The 25,182-nt window shown below is 42.1% G+C and overlaps 1 protein-coding gene across 1 annotated transcript in view; it reads right to left on the bottom strand.

Annotated features, from left to right (window-relative positions):
- Positions 1-17,221: 17,221 nt before the first annotated feature.
- The window catches only part of LOC126355738 (uncharacterized), a 189,431-nt gene continuing 181,470 nt past the window's right edge, over positions 17,222-25,182 (bottom strand). Inside the window, exon 10 of the mRNA XM_050006113.1 lies at positions 17,222-19,160. Within this exon, the coding sequence (XP_049862070.1) occupies positions 19,048-19,160 (113 nt within the window). The 3' untranslated portion in view covers positions 17,222-19,047. The remainder of the gene's footprint in view (positions 19,161-25,182) is intronic.

The raw sequence follows: 25,182 nt of genomic DNA, 5'->3' as shown, positions 1-25,182 counted from the left end.
GAGAATCCCACGAACAACAATTAAACTCATATCGAACAGAACGAGTCCATGCAATGCTTGTGATTGACTTTGCACCAATGGTCGTCGGATTGTGTAAGTGGTTGCTCTCACAGTGGACTGATCGACCGGATTACTTTCAAACCAAGCTATTTACAGGCTAGGACTCATTTGATCGTGATTGTATTTCGAACAGCAGGAATAGCCATGTATGGGATGAGGAAAACCCTCACGCTGTAGCAGAGTCACACCATCAAGTACGTTCTGCTTCGAACGTTTGGGTCAGCATTGCAGGCGACAGTCTCATTGAGCCATATCTTATACCTAGCCGTCTGAATGGTCACCTGTATTTGAGGTCCGTGCATGGAGTTCCACCTGAGTTGTTGGAGAACATACCGTGGCTGTTCTTGGGAGGTTGTGGATACAACATGACGATATCGGGACCTTTGCCTTTCGCGGGCAAGTGCTCTACCATCTGAGCTACCCAAGCACGACTCACACCCGGTCCTCACAGCTTTACTTCTGCCAGTATCTCGTCTCCTAACTTCCATACTTTACAGAAGCTCTCCTGCGAACCTTGCAGAACTAGCACTCCTGAAAGAAAGGATATAGCGGAGACATGCTTAGCCACAGCCTGGGGGATGTTTCCAGAATGAGATTTTCACTCTGCAGTGGAGCGTGCGCTGATATGAAACTTCCTGGAAGATTAAAACTCCGCAATATCCTTTCTTTCAGGATTGCTAGTTCTGCAAGGTTCGCAGGAGAGTTTCTGTAAAGTTTGGAAGGTAGAAGACGAGATTCTGGAAGAAGTAAAGCTGTGAGGACCGGGAGTGAGTCGTGCTTGGGTAGCTCAGTTGGTAGAGCACTTGCCCGCGAAAGGCAAAGGTCCCGAGTTCGAATCTCGGTCGGGCACACAGTTTTAATCTGCCAGGAAGTTTCATATCAGCGCACAATCCGCTGCAGAATGAAAATCTCATTCTGGAAACATGACGATGAACCGCCTCACTTCAGTGTCCGCAACCATCTCAGTGATGTGTTCCCTGATCGCCCGATTGGAAGCGGAGGTCCTACTCCATGGCGTACGAGGTCACCTGACCTGAATCCCCTTGATTATTTCCTATGAGGATATCTAAAGTCACTTGTGTATGGGACCCCAGAACATACAGAGATGGAATTGGTTGCCAGAACTGTACCTGCCTGTGATGTGATTTAGAATGAAATCCCGCTCAGACTTAGCAGAGAAACGGCGATGGCGACGCAAACGATGAGCATCCACATCTGAGCTGCCGCTCTGGTAAATTTTTTAAATGATTTCTAAAGATTCAGGAAGCGAGAGTCGCTGCATGATGAAGATGCAAATTTTACTGAATATTTTCACACATGGAAGCACACAAAACTAGAAACTGGAAATTACATTACGATTTTAAACGGTTTCACCCCTAATGAAATACCCTCTACAATGTGCGGGTGAACGATAATGCTGGAAGACGACGGACACATGCTTCTCGTCAGCCTACGATCGCAGGAACTGTTAGAGCACGTCCAGCGAAGAAAAATGTCACTCAACCGTGCATTACGTCACACCAAAAATTAAGCTGCGGCGTATTACAGATGTATTCACATGTGTTGTGTGGGTCTTCGGAGTCCCAAATCCTACTGTTGTGGCGGTTCACACATACAGAAATGTGGAACGTTGTTCCACCTAATGAAAGGTAATTTTCAGGTAGTCGTCGTCGGCATCTATGGAGGCGAGCAGGTAACACGCTGATGCATATCAGAGGAGAACGACTGTTTGACTGCAATGCTCGTTCCATTTGAACTTCGTACCCAAACAGGTATAACCACAAACGCAACACCTTATAGACACCTGATCTTGTTTCCTGCAATTCCTGTGATGTACGACGAACTGACTTCTGGGACCTACTTTGAAATGCAGCCTGCATTCTGTCACGTGCTTGAGACACAGGCGGACATCCTCTTCCAGGAATTCCGCAGTACAGTTGCCACAGATTTTGATTCCTGGGTACCAGTTAACACTTGTGCCTACTGTTCTGTCGGCATTTTGATGTACTCCATTTCAAATGTAGAATGAAGGACGAAGCGAAAAACTTTGAGAAAGGCCAAAAATTTTATAACGATCCACAGTTCTTTATCTCTTATATTTTCCAAGTTATGATGTTTTGCATTCATAGTGGATGTTTATGGACACTCAGTACTTAATAATAAGCATTTTGCACATTATGTTATGTTATGTTAACCGGGGACCTAGAAACGACGGAGAGGCTCCGTCCCCGCCGCAGCCGCAGTGGTCCGGAACCCCATGACGACTACCGTAGTCCACTTCACCGCTCCGCCGCCCCACACCGAACCCAGGGTTATTGTGTGGTTCGGCCCCCGGTGGACCCGCCAGGGAACGTCTCACACCAGACAACTGTAATCCCTATGTTTGCTTGGTAGAATAATGGTGATGTACGCGTACGTGGAAAACTTGTTTGCGCAGCAATCGCCGACATAGTGTAGCTGGAGCGGAATAAGGGGAACCAGCCCCCATTTGCCGAGGCAGATGGAAAACCGCCTAAAAACCACCCACATACTGGCCGGCTCCCCGGACCTCGACACAGATCCGCCGGGCGGATTCGTGTCAGGGACTGGCGCTCCTTCCTGCCCGGGAAACAATATGTATAATTGAAAAAGAAAATGACGCTTACGTTAACAAAGATTTAATCCATGAGAGTCAGGATGCACAGGATACAAGGGTGTGTTGGAGGGCAAGTTCCAATCTCCAGAGTTCAGGGAATCCAGTACTGGGTTTGAGCATTCAAATAGCCTGTGTTGTGTACCGGGCACTCAAGTTCCTTGGATCATTCTGTAGAAGATACCAAGCAAGTGGGTGCTAAGTGTCCTCAGGATGGACTGTACTTCTGTGTCGTTCACGTGCTCAGCCAGTGTGGTGGTGGTCATGTGTATATAAAACTCAGTACAGTGGACACAAGTTAGTTGGCAAACAATGTGCATTATTTGTGCCTTTATACCGTAGAATTTATCAGTAGTGGGACTGTAGTATATTTTAATGGGCGGGTGCATGGGGCTGGTCTCATAGTGGGGACTACTGCATGTGAAGGATTGTTGGTTGGTATAACAGTTTGACAGTGTTATAAGGTTTGACTAGGATACTGCGAAGGTTAATGGAAGGTGACAGTGGGTAATGTGTGGAGGATATCAGGGGGAGAGGATCTGATTTCAGGGTTAGACCTGAGAAAGACATAGCCTTGTCAGAGTAAAATATCGTGGCACTGAAGGCCTAGGTGGTATCCCTGCCGCCGTTGGATAAGCAGCTGCAGCAGCAAGTCGTATAACCCTAGCTTACTTATTTGTTAGATAGTTTAATTTCTTTGCGTGTTTTTGGGTACTTGCATTGTTTAATTCATATATTTCGGGCGTATTATAGTATTTGAGGGTTGTAGCATCGCGCCTTAGTACCTGAATAGTGTAAATTCGCGTAGTCGTCTGTCTTCTGTTTTTGTTTTGAACAGCCAGTGTCGGTTGGTCACAGCCATTGTGCTCCCTGCCGCCGTTGGATAAGCAGCTGCAGCAGCAAGTCGTATAACCCTAGCTTACTTACTTGTTAGATAATTTAATTAATTTCTTTGCGTGTTTTTGGGTACTTGCATTGTTTAATTCATATATTTCGGGCGTATTATAGTATTTGACAGTTGTAGCATCGCGATTTAGTGTTTACTTGGTAGATTCTTATTTAAATTGCATGTGAGTTTCGTATAGGAGGTGCAATTTCGAGTTTTAGTTACTGTAATCGTAAATTCAGCAGATTGTAGCGCAGTCGTTAGGCATTTGTACAGTTTAGTTGATACATTCTTTGCGTGTTTCGCTTGCGTTATCTAGGCACGGACTCGTGTTTCAGTAACTGTTGTTCAGCATCGATTAGAATGGACAGGGACTGCGATTGCTGTGTTCGGATGAGGGCTGACTTGGCATCCCTTCGCTCACAGCTGCAATCGGCGCTGACTTCGGTCTCGCAGCTTGAGGCTGTTGCCAGTGGGCACCACTGTGGGGAGCCGGACTTGGGTATCACGGGGATGTCAACCTCATCCCGTCTGTCCCCAGATCGGTCTGCCGCTGTGGTTGCCCCGGTTGCTGCCCGCAGTGCGGCTGAGCCCTCGCCTGTGGTTGATTGGGAGGTCGTTCCAAGGCGTGGCAGGCAGCGAAAGGCGTCCCCGGAGGCTGATCAGAAAGCCTCCCCGGTGCGTCTGACAAACCGGTTTCAGGCAGTCTCTGGCTGAGCCAGATGCAGCTGCCAGCCCTGTTTCAGAGGATCATTCTCAGCCTTCAAGGTCCGGGCAATCGCAGAGGGTGGGCTTGCTGGTAGTTGGGAGCTCCAATGTTAGGCGCGTAATGGTGCCCCTTAGGGATACGGCGGCTAAGGAGGGGAAGAAATCCAGTGTGCACTCCGTGTGCATTGCGGGAGGAGTCATTCCTGATGTGGAAAGGGTCCTTCCGGATGCCATGAAGAGCACAGGGTGCAACCAGCTGCAGGTGGTGGCACATGTCGGCACTAATGACGTGTGTCGCTTTGGATCTGAGGAAATTCTCTCTGGATTCCAGCGGCTATCTGATTTGGTGAAGGCTGCCGGTCTTGCTTACGAGATGAAGGCAGAGCTCACCATCTGCAGCATCGTTGACAGAACCGACTGCGGACCTTTGGTGCAGAGCCGGGTGGAGCGTCCGAATTAGAGGCTCAGACGGTTTTGCGACCGTGTTGGCTGCAGATTCCTTGACTTGCGCCATAGGGTGGTGGGGTTTCGGGTTCCGCTGAATAGGTCAGCAGTTCACTACACTCAGCTGGCGGCTACACGGGTAGCGGAGGCTGTGTGGCGTGGACTGGTTTTTTTTTTAGGTTAGAAGGCCTCGGGAAAGTACGGGGTGGGCTGCAATGTCAAAGGGTGCATGACAATTACAGGACGTGCTTGGATCAAGGAACAGTCGGAATTATAGTTGTAAATTGTTGTAGTTGCTCTGTAAAAGTCCCTGAGCTTCAAGCGCTAATAGAAAGCACAGAAGCTGATATCGTTATAGGTACAGAAAGCTGGCTAAAGCCTGAAATAAGTTCTGCAGAAATTTTTACGAAGTCTCAGACGGTGTTCAGGAAAGATAGATTAGGCAGAATTGGTGGTGGAGTATTTGTGTTCGTCAGTAGTGGTTTATCTTGTAGAGAAGTCGAAGTAGATACTCCGTGCGAATTGGTATGGGTGGAGGTTATACTTAAAAGCCGAATTAAGTTAATAATTGGCTCCTTCTACCGACCCCCAGACTCCGATGGTACAGTTGCGGAACAGTTCAGAGAAGGTTTGAGTCTCGTAACAAATAAATACCCCACTCATACAGTTATAGTTGGTGGGGACTTCAACCTACCCTCGGTATGTTGGCAAAAATACTTGTTCAAAACCGGTGGTAGGCAGAAAACGTCTTCCGAGATTGTCCTAAATGCTTTCTCCGAAAATTATTTTGAGCAGTTAGTCCACGAACCCACGCGAATTGTAAATGGTTGCGAAAACACACTTGACCTCTTAGCCACAAACAATCCAGAGCTGATAGAGAGCATCATGACTGATACAGGGATTAGTGATCACAAGGTCGTTGTAGCTAGGCTCAATACCATTTCTTCCAAATCCATCAGAAACAAACGCAAAATAATTTTATTTAAAAAAGCGGATAAAGTGTCACTAGAAGCCTTCCTAAAAGACAATTTCCATTCCTTCCGAACTGACTATGCGAATGTAGACGAGATGTGGATCAAATTCAAAGATATAGTAGCAACAGCAATTGAGATATTCATACCTCATAAACTGGTAAGAGATGGAACGGATCCCCCGTGGTACACAAAAAAGGTCCGAACGCTGTTGCAGAGGCAACGGAAAAAGCATGCGAAGTTCAGAAGAACGCGAAATCCCCAAGATGGGCTAAAATTTACAGACGCGCGAAATTTGGCACGTACTTCGATGCGAGATGCCTTTAATAGGTTCCACATCGAAACATTGTCTCGAAATTTGGTAGAAAATCCGAAGAAATTCTGGTCGTATTTAAAGTACACAAGCGGCAAGACGCAGTCAATACCTTCGCTGCGCAGTGCCGATGGTACTGTTATCGACGACTGTGCCGCTAAAGCGGAGTTATTGAACGCAGTTTTCCGAAATTCCTTCACCAGGGAAGACGAATGGAATATTCCAGAATTTGAAACACGAACATCTGCTAGCATGAGTTTCTTAGAAGTAGATACCTTAGGGGTTGCGAAGCAACTCAAATCGCTTGATACGGGCAAGTCTTCAGGTCCAGACTGTATACCGATTAGGTTCCTTTCAGATTACGCTGATACTATAGCTCCCTACTTAGCACTCATATACAACCGCTCGCTCACCGATAGGTCTGTACTTACAGATTGGAAAATTGCGCAGATCGCACCAGTGTTCAAGAAGGGTAGTAGGAGTAATCCATTTAACTACAGACCTATATCATTGACGTCGGTTTGCAGTAGGGTTTTGGAGCATATACTGTATTCAAACATTATGAATCACCTCGAAGGGAACGATCTATTGACACGTAATCAGCATGGCTTCAGAAAACATCGCTCTTGTGCAACGCAGCTAGCTCTTTATTCGCACGAAGTAATGGCCGCTATCGACAGGGGATCTCAAGTTGATTCCGTATTTCTAGATTTCCGGAAAGCTTTTGACACCGTTCCTCACAAGCGACTTCTAATCAAGCTGCGGGCCTATGGGGTATCGTCTCAATTGTGCGACTGGATTCGTGATTTCCTGTCAGGAAGGTCGCAGTTCGTAGTAATAGACGGCAAATCATCGAGTAAAACTGAAGTGATATCAGGTGTTCCCCAGGGAAGCGTCCTGGGACCTCTGCTGTTCCTGATCTATATAAATGACCTGGGTGACAATCTGAGCAGTTCTCTTAGATTGTTCGCAGATGATGCTGTAATTTACCGTCTAGTAAGGTCATCCGAAGACCAGTATCAGTTGCAAAGCGATTTAGAAAAGATTGCTGTATGGTGTGTCAGGTGGCAGTTGACGCTAAATAACGAAAAGTGTGAGATGATCCACATGAGTTCCAAAAGAAATCCGTTGGAATTCGATTACTAGATAAATACTACAATTCTCAAGGCTGTCAATTCAACTAAGTAACTGGGTGTTAAAATTACGAACAACTTCAGTTGGAAGGACCACATAGATAATATTGTCGGGAAGGCGAGCCAAAGGTTGCGTTTCATTGGCAGGACACTTAGAAGATGCAACAAGTCCACTAAAGAGACAGCTTACACTACACTCGTTCGTCCTCTGTTAGAATATTGCTGCGCGGTGTGGGATACTTACGAGGTGGGCTTGACGGAGGACATCGAAAGGGTGCAAAAAAAGGGCAGCTCGTTTTGTATTATCACGTTATAGGGGAGAGAGTGTGGCAGATATGATACACGAGTTGGGATGGAAGTCATTACAGCATAGAAGTTTTTCGTCGCGGCGAGACCTTTTTACGAAATTTCAGTCACCAACTTTCTCTTCCGAATGCGAAAATATTTTGTTGAGCCCAGCCTACATACGTAGGAATGATCATCAAAATAAAATAAGAGAAATCAGAGCTCGAACAGAACGGTTTAGGTGTTCGTTTTTCCCGCTCGCTGTTCGGGAGTGGAATAGTAGAGAGATAGTATGATTGTGGTTCGATGAACCCTCTGCCAAGCACTTAAATGTGAATTGCAGAGTAATCATGTAGATGTAGATGTAGATATGACTGTGGGAGGGGGAACTTTCTGAGTTTTCACACCAAAAGAAATACTGAATCATTTCTAGCTGTCACAATTTGACGTGTATGACCTTTACAACTAAAATACGAAAATAAGAGTAAAGATGGAAATTTTCAGGCATGAAAAATGTTAGGAAAGAACCAAAGACTGAGTTTTTAGGCTATATTCCTTTTGCCCACTGTATTATATAATGCTGAAATATTAAATTTTATTTCTCTCCAGGAATCCATTAATAGGAATGCTGGAAGATGAAGATGATCTGCAACCTATCAAGATACCTCAACTGGATCCATCATTATTTCAGCCACTTCCAGACTAACGCAACATCACACAGACTTACTGTGATATAATGTATCTATTTTTTTATAACTAGGCAGTGCCATAATCTTTTAGAAAAGTATTTAATTTGGAAGAATTTAGATATTTTTTTAGAATTTACGGGATTTCGCAATTATTGTTAAGTCTCGAAAATATTTTTATTCAAGCGTTTATGTACACACATAAAATTGTTAGAAAGTTTTATTGCCAAACAGTTCCTACTTAACTCATTGGAAAATTATAGTAACTTAACTGTAAACAACAGTTGCCTGCAAATATATGAACATCAATTTTGCTGTTATATATTCTGTAAGTTATGATGTTTCAGATTCATTTATGAGAATTGTCTCATTCTTGCTGTTGTTCTTACTCTTCGTTTAGCACTCGACACTGATACAGAGCACACTTCAAAAAATGATGAACTTTACGATTTGTTTTCTATTGTTCACATATGATTTGAACAGAGTAGAAAGTTTTGAGCCTGTAAAACCATAGTTGTAGAGTATATTTAGCAGATTGCTATCGCTGATGGTCAAACACCTTAACGCAATTCACAAACATTTAGACTTGATTCAAATAAGGATTGTGTAAATGAAACAATGTTGGCAAGAACTTTAACTTTGTAGAAGTTTACCTGGAACCAAACAGCTATTCACATAACATGTTAATATTGACAAATTTGTAACTGCATACAGTACTCTCTTCACTTACAACTTCCGGGCTGATAGGCCGTGCTCGAAGTATAAAACTCTTCCCTGGCTTTTCGTCTCCTACTGCGGGAGACATCCTAGGAGGTACAGCGGTGAACTGCGAAGAGAACTCGAGGAAGCGCTAATTATATAGGCAGTACAGAGGGCGCCACTGTTGATCACATGGCGTCGGCTATGAGATTGTCTCTGGTAACGCCAACATTCTCGATTGGAAGTAATCGATCGCCACGCTTGCGGTGCAACGCTGACATCCAAATTTTATCCAATTTAACACCTTCGTCTTTCCTGTTAAAATTATTATGATGTTTATCAATCTCGATAGTCTCTCTATACAAGCGTGCATAATAATGCGAGGTTTTTGTTATGACGCTTGTCTCGCTGAATTTTATTTCATGATCACCTTCCTGGTAAACATGTTCCGCTACGGCCGATTTATCCGTGTGACCCAGGCGGCAATTATGTTCAACAAGACAGGTGTTCACACTTCTCTTTGTGGTACCGATGTAAGCCTGTCCACAACTACAAATTTCCTTTGGCTACAAGAACGCGTTTGTTCATCCAGTATGACGGGGTTCTTGCACATTGTAGTCGTCAGGCAACACATCATCTGAACTTAACATTCCCCGGAAGATGGATCGGTAGATATGGGAACGCTTCTTGGTCACCAAGCTCCCAGGCATTACCCCTTTTGATTTTTGGCCGTGGCGATCGCTGAAAGGCGCAGTCTGCAACGACAAAGTAACCACCAGAGCCGATTTGATAGTTCGCATTATTAATAGTGTACTCTTCATAAAAGAACGCAAAGACGACTTCAGAAGAGCTACACGTGGTGTTATCAAGAGAAGTCAAAAGTGCATTGAAGTTGCCTGTTGAATATTTCAAAATTATCTGTGAACATCCTCTCTTGCTTTTGCTTTAACTTTGTTTGGATTACATACTAACAGCTGTGTTGCGGCGTAAACTCAAGCGCCGGCACGCCAGTCGGGAACGATGGAGAAGAGAGGGCTGTGAGAAGACATCAGCCAATCACACGCAGACCGACCTCCATCCAGGACGACAACGCATCAGCAGCGGCCCTAAGTGAAGACTGGCGACGCCCAGTTGAACAGCAGCGTCAAGAGTAGCGACGTGGATAGAAACGTCAAATCTCGTTACTTCACTTGTACACTCTTTCTAGCAGAGACTTGGAATCGTTTAATCCTGAAGAATCGTGATTATTTTGTACGTCGCCCGTTGCTTGCGAAGCATCTGTGTGATTGCAAAAGACATTAGCTAGTAACCCCCCCCCCCTCTCTGCCATCTGTTGGCCTTCCCCTCCTCCCCCACACTATTAGCAACTTTAGCTCTTAACTGAACTGTACAATGAAAGACTTTGTTTGCAGCACTTTTATTTTTAAGTGATGAAAAATGAATGATATTTAGTTTATGTGTTTGTGTGTGTGTGTGTGTGTGTGTTTGGGGAGAGGAGAGGGGTGTTTGAATGAATGACGAAGGAATTCGTGGTGCATCGCAAGTGCTACCCATAACATCTATTCACATAAAAAAGCTAACTATCCACAGTGAGGGCAGACACTTGTTATAAAAGAAACTTCCCCTGCAGTACCCCTCTCTATTGCGCACTTGCTTGACATGCACGCTGCAACACCATTTAAAAGCAAAAAAGTTGAGATGTGAGCACTACACGTACTGTTCGTAAATCACGATATTCCTGGGTTCCTTACTCCTGAACTGGCACAAATTGGATGACTACAGGCTGTTAATATTACGTACAGCCTTATGTACGTACTGCTGTGTCATGCTGTCAATTAATTCGGTTGTCTGTTTCGAAGTTAACAATGAAGCCATTCATGGACTACTGTAGGTACTATCTACAACTTTTAGAATTTTTTTTTGAGGTATGTAGCATTTATTACGACTGTGTCTCACTTTTATCATCAGAAATGTACGGGACGAAGCGCAACATATGTATGTAGTGGGTGGCGAATGTGAGGAACCTGTAATCACCACGGGATTATAGCTACTAATTGAGAAAGTTAATTATTGATAACTTACATAATCAATATTAGAGTTTTACAGAGCTGTGATATTAGTAACGATCTTTTGAAGGAAACTGGTTTCGTGACTGAAACAGAATCCAATCGTTATGTTTTTACCCCTCAGAAAATTTCATTCTACCCCTCAGAGAGTAATTACTTCCATGTTGGGAACCACTGCAATATCTCTAGATCTACATCTACATCTACATCCACACTCCACAAGCCACCTGACGGTGTGTGGCGGATGGTGCTTTGAGCACCTCTATCGGTTCTCCCTTCTATTCCAGTCTCGCATTGTTCGTGGAAAGAAAGATTGTCGGTATACCTCTGTGTGGGTTCTAATCTCTCTGATTTTATCCTCATGGCCTCTTCGCGAGATATGCGTAGGAGGGAGCAATATACAGCTTGACTCCTCTTTGAAGGTATGTTCTCTTCTATCAACCCTATGTGGTACGGATCCCACATCGGTGAACAGTATTCAAGCAGTGGGCGAACAAGTGTACTGTAACCTACTTCCTTTGTCTTCGGACTGCATTTCCTTAGGATTCTTCCAATGAATCTCAGTCTGGCATCTGCTTTACCGACGATCAACTTTATATGATCATTCCATTTTAAATGACTCCTAATGCGTACTCCCAGATAATTTATGGAATTAACTGCTTCCAATTGCTGACCTGCTGTATTGTAGCTAAATGATGAAGGATCTTTCTTTCTGTGTATTCGCAGCACATTACACTTGTCTACATTGAGATTCAATTGCCATTCCCTGCACCATGCGTCAATTCGCTGCAGATCCTCCTGCATTTCAGTACAATTTCCATTGTTACAACCTCTCGATATACCACAGCATGATCCGCAAAAAGCCTCAGTGAACTTCCGATGTTATCCACAAGATCGTTTATGTATATTGTGAACAGCAACGGTTCTACGACACTCCCCTGGTGGATCGTCTTACGGTAACTGTACAATTTTGAATATTACACATTTCTCCAGCGTAAGCAGATGGAGCAAATCGGTTGGTTCTTTTTGCATTACACGTGATCTACGGTGCTCCTTAAGCTGTTTATGGAGGCATCTTTCAGTTCGTGGGCGGTTCCTGAGAAAACCCGAAAAACGCATTTTTCACTATTTTTTCACCATCAGCAGCGGATACCTAAATAACTAACTGCAGAAAATTGCCGACATTTCAACTGCATATTCTCTATGACTTTACCTAGAAGTACCATCTTCCCGCCTTCAAAAAATCTTTATCCATTGTCAACAAACATCTTAAAACCATTGTTTTTTGGTATCACAACTGAGCCGCGGATACTAAGACAGCTAAGCACACCAAACTGCTGTAATTGTTATGAAATATTTTCAAGATCCAGTTCTCGAACAAACTTGAAACTTTTCTTGATGTCTTTATCCGTTTCCGAGATACACACGTCCAAAGTTACCCTACTTGTACGTGCAAAATCCCGTGTGAGGCGAAAACGTAGTTTATAAAGTGACCTAACACGCAGAAATACGCAGTAAAGCGTCTCCATTATCATCACAAGGAACTAGATGTACTACATCTATCTACATCTACATACATACTCCGCAATCCACCATACGGTGCGTGGCAGAGGGTACCTCGTTCCACAACTAGCATCTTCTCTCCCTGTTCCACTCCCAAACAGAACGAGGGAAAAATGACTGCCTATATGCCTCTGTACGAGCCCTAATCTCTCTTATCTTATCTTTGTGGTCTTTCCGCGAAATATAAGTTGGCGGCAGTAAAATTGTACTGCAGTCAGCCTCAAATGCTGCTTCTCTAAATTTCCTCAGTAGCGATTCACGAAAAGAACGCCTCCTTTCCTCCAGAGACTCCCACCGAGTTCCTGAAGCATTTCCGTAACACTCGCGTGATGATAAAACCTACCAGTAACAAATCTAGCAGCCCGCCTCTGAATTGCTTCTGTGTCCTCCCTCAATACGACCTGATAGGGGTCCCAAACGCTCGATCAGTGCTCAAGTATAGGTCGTATTAGTGTTTTATAAGCGGTCTCCTTTACAGATGAACCACATCTTCCCAAAATTCTACCATTGAACCGAAGACGACTATCCGCCTTCCCCACAATTGCCATTACATGCTTGTTCCACTTCAAATCTCTCTGCAATGTTACGCCCAAATATTTAATCGACGTGACTGTGTCAAGCGTTACACTACTGATAGCGTATTCAAACATTACGGGACTCTTTTTCCTACTCATCTGCATTAATTTACATTTATCTATATTTAGAGTTAGCTGCCATTCTTTACACCAATCACAAATCCTGTCCAAGTCATCTTGTATCCTCCTACAGTCACTCAACGACACCTTCCCGTACACCACAGCATCATCAGCAAACAACCGCACATTGCTATCCATCCTATCCAAAAGATCATTTATGTTAATAGAAAACAAGAGCGGACCTACCACACTTCCCTGGGGCACTCCAGATGATACCCTCACCTCCGATGAACACTGACCATCGAGGACAACGTACTGGGCTCTACTACTAAAGAAGTCTTCGAGCCACTCACATACTTGGGAACCAATCCCATATGCTCATACCTTAGTTAGGAGTCTGCAGTGGGGCACCGAGTCAAACGCTTTCCGGAAGTCAAGGAATGTGCCATCCGTCTGATACCCTTCATCCATGGTTCGCAAGATATCACGTGAAAAAGGGCGAGTTGCGTTTCGCCGGAGCGATGCTTGCTAACTGTAGAAACTACTAGTACTGAAGTTCGTGCAAAATTTTTGTGCACGTTAAATCCGTTCTGATGTGTAAAATAATTTTTGTGTTATTTCAATTTCATATAAGAAAACTATAAAAATTTTAATGACCCATCAACTGCTTTTGATGTGAATGACATGCCAAGTTATGAGAGGGAAAAGAAGTGAAACGGCGGAAAATGCTTCTACAGGAGCATTAAAAGGGCGAATATGCTCCCCTTTATTAAATGACTCTGGCTGAAAAGTGGGGTACAAGCTGTCTCAGTCTACTTACCTCAGCAATTATCACAAAAATGTTGGCATCAAAACATAGCTGCACTTCTTTTTGTTGAGAGAGGAGACAGTTGTAGTGGCAGAGAGACCGAAAAGTAATAAATACTGGAATATAATAGACAGTGTTTGTGGTACAAAAGAGCTTAGGAGACAACGGCGGTGTGAGAGAAAGAGAGGGGCAACAGTGGTAGTGGCACATACAGTAGTTGACAGTGACAGAACAGTACTGGGGAATGAGTGAAGGAGACAGTGCCACAGAGCGAGGAATAAAGAGATGTGAGGCAGTGGAAGTGGGTGGCAATGAAAAAAAAAAATGAAGAGAAAGATAATGATAGTAAGGAGAGACAATAGCAGTGGGAAGAAATGAAGAAATGAATGAAATAGTAGTAGTAAGAGAGAACAAGAGGAAGACAGTGACACAATGACAGTCAGAGGAGACAGTAGTAATAGGACAGAACGAAAAAGACTATGGCTGTGATAGTTAGGGAGACAAAAAGAGTTAGTGAAAAGATGTGTGTGAGGGACGTACAGTGACGGAGAAGTGGGTGTGAGCGACTTACAGTTAAGGGAGCTTGCGAGAGTGAGAAAAGAGCGTGAATACGTTCGCATGCCAAAATTTTTGGGAAAATTTTTATAGCAGCAGAGGAAGACAAGAATGAAGGAACTGCACTATTCAGAGTCTTTTGAATGGCAGTATACTGTAGCTTCTTTTGTGCTCCGATAGCGGTAAAATACAGGGAGCGAATGGCTATTTACAATTTGTACAGAAACCAGATGGCCGTTATAAGAGTTGAGGGGCATGAAAGGGAAGCAGTGGTTGGGAGGGGAGTGAGACAGGGTTGTAGCCTCTCCCCGATGTTATTCAATCTGTATATTGAGCAAGCAGTAAAGGAAACAAAAGAAAAATTCGGAGTAGGAATTAAAATCCATGGAGAAGAAATAAAAACTTTGAGGTTCGCCGATGACATTGTAATTCTGTCAGAGACAGCAAAGGACCTGGAAGAGCAGCTGAACGGAATGGACAGTGTCTTGAAAGGAGGGTATAAGATGAACATCAACAAAAGTAAAGCGAGGATAATGGGATGTAGTCGAATTAAGTCGGATGATGCTTCGGGAATTATATTAGGAAATGAGACACTTAAAGTAGTAAAGGAGTTTTGCTATTTGGGGAGCAAAATAACTGATGATGGTCGAAGTAGAGAGGATATAAAATGTAGGTTGGCAATGGCAAGGAAAGCGTTTCTGAAGAAGAGAAATTTGTTAACATCGAGTATTGATTTAATTGTTAGGAAGTCGTTTCTGAAAGTATTTATATGGAGTGTAGCCATATATGGAAGTGAAACATGGACGAGAAATAGTTTGGACAAGAAGAGAATAGAAGCTTTCGAGATGTGGTGCTACAGAAGAATGCTGAAGATTAGATGGGTAGACCGCATAACTAATGAGAAGGTATTGAATAGGATTGGGGAGAAGAGGAGTTTGTGGCACAACTTGACTAGAAGTAGGGATCGGTTGGTAGGACACGTTCTGAGGCATCAAGGGATCACCAATTTAGTATTGGAGGGAAGCGTGGAGGGTAAAAATCATAGAGGGAGACCAAGAGATGAATACACTAAGCAGATTCAGAAGGATGTAGGTTGCGGTAGGTACTGGGAGATGAAGAAGCTTGCGCACAGGATAGAGTAGCATGGAGAGCTGCATCAAACCAGTCTCAGGACTGAAGACCACAATAACAGGAGCATTTTTCCGCTGGTGCCTGTACGAACATTGTTTTTGCGTCTTCTATGTGATTGAAATTGTTCTGTCCTGGATAGCTTGGTTGGTGGAATACTTGCCCACCAGAGGCAAAGATCCAACATTGGAGCCCTGGCTAGCACATAGTTTTAATCCGCCAAGAAGTTTCAGATCAGTGCACAGTCCGCTGTAGAGTAAATATTCGTCCTGGAGGGAGCAAATACCGTGCAAAGTGAATCATTGGTATCTGAAATCTGAAAGATATAGACCTGATATAATTTATTTTGTGATTGGCATGCAGTCTCACTGGCGATAAACTGCAAAATCAGTCACTGTTGCACACGTACATGCACACATGCAGAGCTACATTCTCTCAGCCCCAGCTGTATGGTGAACTGTTACCCCTGCTCCTTCCGTTACTTATGTTCTACTCAATATTTCCTGTTTTCGTAAGTGTAAAAGATGTAATAAAACAATAAAAGGATAGTTCTGAGCTTAAATTCAATATTGGCTCAGTGATTGACGTTTATCAAAAGAGGCAGTTGTGTGTTGTGTGGAGGGGAAGTGCCAGATAATAGTAGAGTATTATGATAACATAAATTTGAAGCCTGAAGAGCACAAACTGCTGTGTGGGAGAAGCAACTGTCCACTTAAGTAACGACTAACAAGATCAAATCAGGCACTTTGACGCCTGCATGACTGTGATATACTTGTAGGTCTTGTCACACTAAGGTACCAGTATAGTGCCAATATAATAATCTCATAGATGATACTGGCTTAATTACATTTGAACAACAGCGCGATTTTTCCTTCTAGTTCTGGTTAGAAGTAATTGAGAACATAAGCAGTAGAATATTAAATTTTATAATTTTAAAACAGAAACGAATGTTTGTCATGTTTATGTTGTTTATGTAAATACTCCCGCCTATAGCTTCCTTGTGCAAACCGTACAATGGTTCCCAGGACAATATCTCTGATAAAGAAATGTTGGTCATCACTCGTCCTAGTGAATTTGCTCATGACATATATCCTCAAGATCATCTCAGGCGTTTACAACAGACAATGAATAGAAGCATAGTCTTTAAAATATTCATTGGGTATTAAGGTTTCAAACAGCTCTATTAAGAGCTGGAATTTGGATCCATTCCCTAAATGACATAGAACTTTACTGTTCAAGAAATGTTTTAATCATGACTTCAGCAGGTGCATTGATATATTGCATTCGAAATGTGTATACATAACTAATAAGATCATATAAAATATATTAAAGCTATTATGTTTTACATCAAGAAAATGCAATCATTTTATAAAAAACACAAAAGTTTTATTATTTATAATATTTTACAATAATTTATCAGTCACACACTACTTTTAATAGTCCAAGAAGAAACTGAATACTGACTCTTCAAATAACTTCAGACAAGCATTCAGTTAGAACTTAGACTACAGAGAAAATAATATTCAAGATTCACTACATTAAAACATGTAATGATTATATCAGGTACAAGTAAGTCTATTTAGGTGCTATAAGTAAACTCAGTTAGGTATGGTACACACTCCTCATTACGATTAATGAAAAACATGAGATGAATGTTTGTGAAGGTAATTAACGTTTTTCTTTATTCTCAAAGACATTTGTCCACATGGCTCCTTTATATATATATTCAATTACAGGTTAACTTTACCACTTCTTTTGAATAAAAGAAAGTTACAGGAATGATATTTTACTAACGAGTTAATCTACTGCTTCCCATCTGGTAAAATGTCCCTTTACAGTTTGGAAGCTCGATTTACAAACTGTATTTAAGAACAGATAGAAGGGCATAATCACCAAATTTAGAGGTCATGGTTGGAGCAACATTGGGATTAATTATTGAATCTCTTAAGCTAATATTTACATAGTAGTGCTAAGAATAGTACCTCCTTGTTCTTCTTCCCCCACCCCTCCCCACCTGAATTGTTATTACATCAATATATAGCCAAAATGTAGATATCTGACTATTTTTTTAGTTTTTTTGTTACAGGTGCATTCAAAATTCTATTAAGCTTATCCTACAACTAATCAAAAAAAGCTAAACAACTGTGGCACAAACAACAGATATAAATACACAAATCACTTACAGATAATTGTACTCAGCCCATACCTATCTGTCCTCTTACATCTTAACATTTGGAGTACTTGTACTGGCTTGTACTGTCTTTCCCTGTATTTGTGCTGTCCACATTTATATCGTATTATCGCCATTGAAGACATTGCCTGCTGACGTGAGTTTTATTCTGTATCCAAGAACTCATTTACATTCACTGTTTAAATCATATTTATGCTCAGTAATAGTCTTTGTTATTACACAGAAGTATAATGTAGTTGAAGGCAGCATTGACAGAATTGTGTTTTTTTGTGTTAGACATTTCATTTAGCAGTTGTAAAATGCTTCTGCAGATTTTTTTACTGTCACCATTCACTACTGACATCATCAAATCACTTCTCTTTACTTTCTCTTTTTAGATTGTACCCCTATTTGCCAACCTCTTCAATTTTTCTCACAACTTTTCTTCCGTCTTTCTCGACTAAGATATTATTTTCAATCCGCAATTTTTCAGTTATTTCCAATATTTTGAGTTTAGCTTTGTGCTACTATGATGTCTTTGTCAACAAGACTATCCCTGCAACAGAGAGGTGCTTTTCATCCCACTACGCATTTCTGTTTCAATTTATTTCTGAATTTCATGGAAGGGACGATTCGGTAAAAATTCAGTTTGGTATTTGTTGAATTTCCTTTAGATGAAATGAAGCATGGCAGAGGAATGATAATCGACTGGCAGGCTATAATGAAAGATATTAGATCAGGCAACCTCTGCAGTATCCAAAATAACATAATAAAATTAATTGTTACACACTAAATTATCTCTAAATTAAAAAATAACTGATACTATACCATTGTTGAACAGTTATTAGCAAAACTGCTGACTGTTTAAGACCACAATAAGAATAACCACAGTTGTATTATAGCTATAACAGAAACAATAGTACCCAGTTATTTGTTTAATATTGTTGTAAACATCTGAAACTCAAATGAAATTTTCTTGTTTTATCGGTTAGATAACAGACTGGTAGTCTGCTGATAATTCAAGAAGATGTCATCGCTGAAATTCGCTAGGAAATCTACTTCCTTATATGACACAAATTTAACAGAATGTTTACATTTTTCTACAGTTCATAAATCAGGTTTTTACATGTTAGTTGAATGATGCTTCGCAATAAAATCAACTTGATGAATCCTGAAATTCATGTGGTTGCATTTGAGACATAAAACACAATTTGGTATTTTTCAATGAAACTGTTGTCATCAGTGTATTAGAGCAGCAGTACTGTGTAGCTGCTGTCATCACTTGTTGTTCAACATAGACAAATACTATACACGAGAACTTTTTCTTCTCTTTCTGTATCCAAGAATCATAGCTACTCCAACAGCAGATGCAACCAGACATATTGAAACTATTGCAGCAATTGCACCAGTGCTGAGACCTGCAATGACAGAAAATAAGAATCAATATGAGAAGAAAATTTGATATATACATACTTCATGAGTGCTGCAGAATGGAATGGTTTGTTGAGTTAATGACATAGAATAATATATAACAGTCTGAATTAGTTTGTAAAATTCTATGAAACTCTCTCTCTCTCTCTCTCTCTCTCTCTCTCTCTCTCTCTCTCTCTCTCTCTCTCTCTCTCTCTCTCTCACACACACACACACACACACACACACACACACACACACACACTTTACAAGTGAACCTAAAGATTTTTCAAATACAATAAGAGAGTAAATAGCTATACATGCTTTGCTATGCTCCATAACAACATATATGAAGCAAAACCAGAGTGTAATCAACACAGTAAATCCATGTGTATGAAAGCTCTCAAACTAATAATTACATTTATTTGGCACGTATATTTGCATTTAATTAGTCTCTAATTAAATAATACCACAATATTTAAGAGTAATATTATAGCTATTGGAATTGAATATCGCATTTTAGTTAACAAGCACAGTTATGCCGTTCAAGATATCAAAATCAACACTTATGATGATCTTCAGACTATTATGAAGTTCATGATAGTTCTGACTACTATAATAAAGATGTTGTGATGCATTCTGTTGAGCATAAAAAGGCAAAGCTTTGATAATCACTCAAGTAAGATTCAGACATGAATGTGAATGATGAATTAAGACTTACTTGTTTGCATCATATGTGTCACAAATTTCCTTAAGGATGCACTAGACTGAAGACGCATATACTGATTTGCTCTGGTATCACTTACGGAGTAAACAAAGATACATTTCTTTTTACTTTTTCAGTTTACTTTCACAGAACAGTTACATAATGAATATAAAAAATACTTCATAATATTTCCGAAATTATTATCATCCAGACTGTAATATTGGTTTCACTAATTCTTTCGACGTAGTTTTCCTGAGAAATGTTTGTTATTGCAAAAGTTTGATAGTTAAAAGTACATTATTTGCATACAATCGTAATGATGAATTCTGATAAAGCTCTGCAATACAAAAGTGAAATCCGTTTTTTCCCTTTTGGTCAGTGTCTAACTGATTTTATTGTATTTATCACAAGATTTAAATATCTGGGCGTAACGTTGCAAAATGATTTGAAATGGAACGAACCCATAAGAACAGTAAGAACATTCCCAAGGTGAATGGTCGATTTTGGTCGATTAGGAGAATTTTAGGAAAAATGTAACTCATATGTGAAGGAGTTTACGTATAGAACACTACTGCGAGCCACTCTTGAGTACTGCTCCAGTGTTTGGGACCTGTAGCAGGTCGGAGTAAAGGAAGACATCAAAGTAATGACATCAACGTAATTGAGAGGCGAGCAGCTAGATTTGTTTCGGATAGGTTCGATCAACACGCGAGTATTACGGAGTTGCTTTGTGAACTCAAATGGGAATTCCTGGAGAGAATACGACGTTCTTTTGACGAAACACTATTAAGAAAATTTCGAGATTTTAATGATAGGCAAATCCGCCACAGTTGTAAAGTACTTTATTGAACGAAGTCTTGCACGTGTGAAGTCGGTATTCACTACCACGGTTTCGAGGTCTTAGCGCCATCATCAGTAGTATCTAAAGTCTAGCAATAGAACGGTGTCATGTCCATGACCTAACAACTATAGGTAACCATCTACCGTACGTAGATGGCGAATACCGACTTCAGTCGTGAAAGGCTTCGTTCATTAAAGTACTTTACAACTGTGGCGGATTTGTCTACCATGAATATGTTGCAGAACAGTTGTCGACGTCTCACAAATAAAAATTTATAATATTTAAAGAACCAATATTTGAAGTTGACTCCAGGATGATTCTGCTGGAGCTAACGTATGTTTCGCGTAAGGACCACAGAGTTACAAGAAATTATGGCTTGCCAGGAGGCTTGTAAATAGTCGTTTCTCCCTCGATCTATTTGTGAGTGGAAGAGGAAAGGAAATGAATAGTAGTCGTACAAGGTACCTTCCGCCATGCACCATACAGTGGCTTGTGGAGTACATATGCAAACAAAGATGATGTGGCGTGATCACTACTTCCTCTCATGTGCGAATCTCTTCAATCAGAGTAACACTTAAGCATTTACATCCAACGTCGTAATTATTGGTTGATAAGTTGTTGTTGTTGTGGTCTTCAGTCCAGAGACTGGTTTGATGCAGCTCTCCATGCTACTATATCCTGTGCAAGCTTCTTCATCTCCCAGTACCTACTGCAACCTACATCCTTCTGAATCTGCTTAGTGTATTCATCTCTGGGTCTCCCTCTGCGATTTTTACCCTCGACGCTGCCCTCCAATACTAAATTGGTGATCCTTGATGCCTCAGAACATGTCCCACCAACCGGTCCTTTCTTCTTGTCAAGTTGTACCACAAACTCCTGTTCTCCACACGACCATCAACTGGCCTCCTTCCAACAGTTACACGGCCATCAGCGGCACCGAAACAGACAGAGCTTTAATCAGAAAACACAAAAGACCTCCAACTAGCGATCCAGTAACCTCCCACTTGACAGTACTGTAGTCAGAAATGGCGGTGGTTTGGAGTTGAAGGCACACTACAGGACATCTACACTACTGGCCATTAAAATTACTACACCAAAAAGAAATTCAGATGATAAACGGGTATTCATTGGACAAAGATATTATACTAAAACCGACATGACATATGATTACATTTTCACGCAATTTGGGTGCATAGCTTCTGAGAAATCAGTACCCAGAACAACCACCTCTGGCAATAATAACGGCCTTGATACGCCAGGGCATTAAGTCAAACAAAGATTGGATGGCGTTTACAGGTACAGCTGCCCATGCAGCTTCAACACGATACCACAGTTCATCAAGAGTACTGACTGGCGTATTGTGACGAGACAGTTGCTCTGCCACCATTGACCAGACGTTTTCAATTGGTGAGAGCAGTCGAACATTTTCTGTATCCAGGCCCGTACAGGATCTGCACATGCGGTCGTGCATTATCCTGCAGAAATGTTGGGTTTCGCAGAGATCGAATGAAAGGTAGAGTCACGGGTCGTAACACATCTGAAATGTAACGTCCACTGTTCAAAGTGCCGTCAATGCGAACAAGAGGTGACCGAGACGTGTAACCAATGGCACCGCATACCATCACCAGCCGGGTGATAGCCAGTATGGCGATAACGAATACACGCTTCCAATGTGCGTTCACCGAGATGTCGCGAAACACGGATGCGGCCATCATGATGCTATAAACAAAACCCGAATTCATCCGAAAAAATGACGTTTTGCCCTTCGTGCACCCAGGTTCGTCGTTGAGTACACCATCGCAGGCGCTCCTGTCTGTGATGCAGTGTCAAGGGTAACCGCAACCATGGTCTCCGAGGTGATAGTCCATGCTGCTGCAAACGTCGTCGAACTGTTCGTGCAGATTGTTGTTGTCTTGCAAACATCCCCATCTGTTGACTCAGGGACAGAGACGTTGCTGCACGATCCGTTACTGCCATGCGGATAAGATGCCTGTCATCTCGACTGCTAGTGATACGAGGCCGTTGGGATCCAGGGCGGCGTTCCGCATTACGCTCCTTAACCTACCGATTCCATATTCTGCTGACAGTCATTGGAGCTCGACCAACGCGAGCAGCAATGTCGCGATACGATAAACCGCATTCGCGGTAGGCTAGAATCCGACCTGTATCAAAGTCGGAAACATGTTGGTATGCCTTTCTCCTGCTTACACGAGGCAACGTTTCACCAGGCAACGCCGGTCAACTGCTGTTTGTGTATGAGAAATCGGTTGGAAACTTTCCTCATGTCAGCACGTTGTAGGTGTCGCTACCGGCACCAACCTTGTGTGAGTGCTCTGAAAAGCTAATCATTTGCATATCACAGCATCTTATTCCTGTCGGTTAAATTTCCCATCTGTAGCACGTCATATTCGTGGTGTAGCAATTTTAATGGCTAGTAGTATAACATTCTTGTGACCAGAAATCGTTATCTTCTTTCCATTTAATTGCACTGAGTTCCATTGCGTACACAGGGTGACCCTAAAGTGCGTTGACATTTGAAAATGCATTAATTCACGGAATAATGTAATCAGAGTGGTAAAAATTTGCACATGTGTAGGAAGCCACATGGGATTTATTGAAACGAAAAAAGAATGCAAAAACTTGCTAAGAGATGGCGCTGTACAGCAAGTCTACCGCGATTTTCCGACCGCATTAGGGATACTAAAAGACAACATCTGACTGTAATTTCTCACCATATCTAATAATATGCTGTACAGTGCTGTTAAAAATATTGTCCTTCGACTACAGCTATTGTTGATGAATAACGGCTGACACGAAGAGCATTTGTTATAAAGAATATCATCTTTGCTAAATACCAGTTATTGTAATGCTACACGAGAATCACTATGCAGTGAACCGTTAACCAGAGATTTTGTAACACCGAGAGCATTTGTGAAGTGGGCACCTCAAAAAATGTGGGAGGATGAAGATTGGTTGTGCAACATGTTGTGAACGGACGTAGCAACGTCACACTCAGAGTGTCTGCATAATCTGGGCTAACGAAAGTCCTAGAAGTGTCGTGGAAACCTCATTCCATGACGACAAAGTCACGGTAGGTGTAGATGTACCAAATCATTCGTGATGGGACTCTTTCCCTACGAGGAAACTGGGGTGGGGGGGGGGGGGGTGGGTTGGGGGTTACTGTTCGAAAGACCGTCAGGGGTCGAGGTACGGCGTTGCGTTACAGAATCGGTTCATCTCCAGCCTGGATGATAAACACGCGCTGGAAGGTACGTCTTTTATGCAGGATGGCGCGCCACCCTATATTCCAAAACGCGTGAAAGATCCCTTGCGCACGTCGTTGGTGAGGATCGCGTGCTGAGCTACCACTTCCATTATCCATCAATAGTAGCTGTGGTCGAGAGACAATATTTTTAACAGCACTGTACAGCATATTACTAGATATGGTGAGAAATTACAGCCGGATGTTGTGTTTTAGTATCCCTAATGCGGTGCGAAAATCGCGGTAGACTCGCCACTTCAGTCGACCCCCCATCCAATAATCATACGGACAGCAAAATTAAGTACGAATTACTTCACAATGAGGCTGGGAAAATTCAGTCAGTCTGCAAAGGACTGCTTAGAAAACGCACGTGCATTCCATCTTAGAATATAGGTCAGATATGGAAGACCAGTATCAAGTAGGGCTAACTGCGGATACTGAAAATATTAGTTTGGCTCAATGACTAGTCACATGTTCGTTTGACACTTGGAAGAGCGTCACGAAGATGCTGCCGTGTTGCGAAAGCCCCGTTATAAAGTATCAACAACCAGTATTTAGTGAAGAATTTACTAATATACTCCCCCCCCTCCTCCTCCTTGCATAATGCTGCCATAAGGACCACGAATACAAATTTAAACTGATGACAGAATGCACAGTTACCCATGCTCCATATTCAATTGGAGCCAGGCGAAACCCTAACATGTGATTCGATGAGAAGCATCCTGTGCCATGTACCTAACTGTGATTTGCAGATGTTGTTGTTGTTTGTTGTGGTCTTCAGTCCTGAGACTGGTCTCATCCAGCTCTCCATGATACTCTATCCTGTGCAAGCTTCTTCATCTCCCAATACCCACTGCAGCCTATATCCTTCTGAATCTGCTTAGTGTATTCATCTCATGGTCGCCCTCTGCGATTTTTACCCTCCACGCTGCCCTCCAATACTAAATTGGTGATCCCTTGATGCCTCAGAACGTGTCCTACCAACCGATCCCTTCTTCTAGTCAAGTTGTCCCACAAACTCCTCTTCTCCCCAGTCCTATTCAATACCTCCTCATTAGTTATGCGGTCTACCCATCTAATCTTCAGCATTCTTCTATAGCACCATATCTCGAAAGCTTCTATTCTCTTCTTGTCCAAACTATTTCTCGTCCATGTTTCACTTCCATATATGGCTACACTCCATATAAATACTTTCAGAAACGACTTCCTAACAATTAAATC

This window comes from Schistocerca gregaria, chromosome 3, assembly GCF_023897955.1.
Source record: "Schistocerca gregaria isolate iqSchGreg1 chromosome 3, iqSchGreg1.2, whole genome shotgun sequence".
Lineage (NCBI taxonomy): Eukaryota > Metazoa > Arthropoda > Insecta > Orthoptera > Acrididae > Schistocerca > Schistocerca gregaria.
The sequence above is the reverse complement of the archived record's forward strand: the minus strand, read 5'-3'. Positions and strand labels throughout refer to the sequence as shown.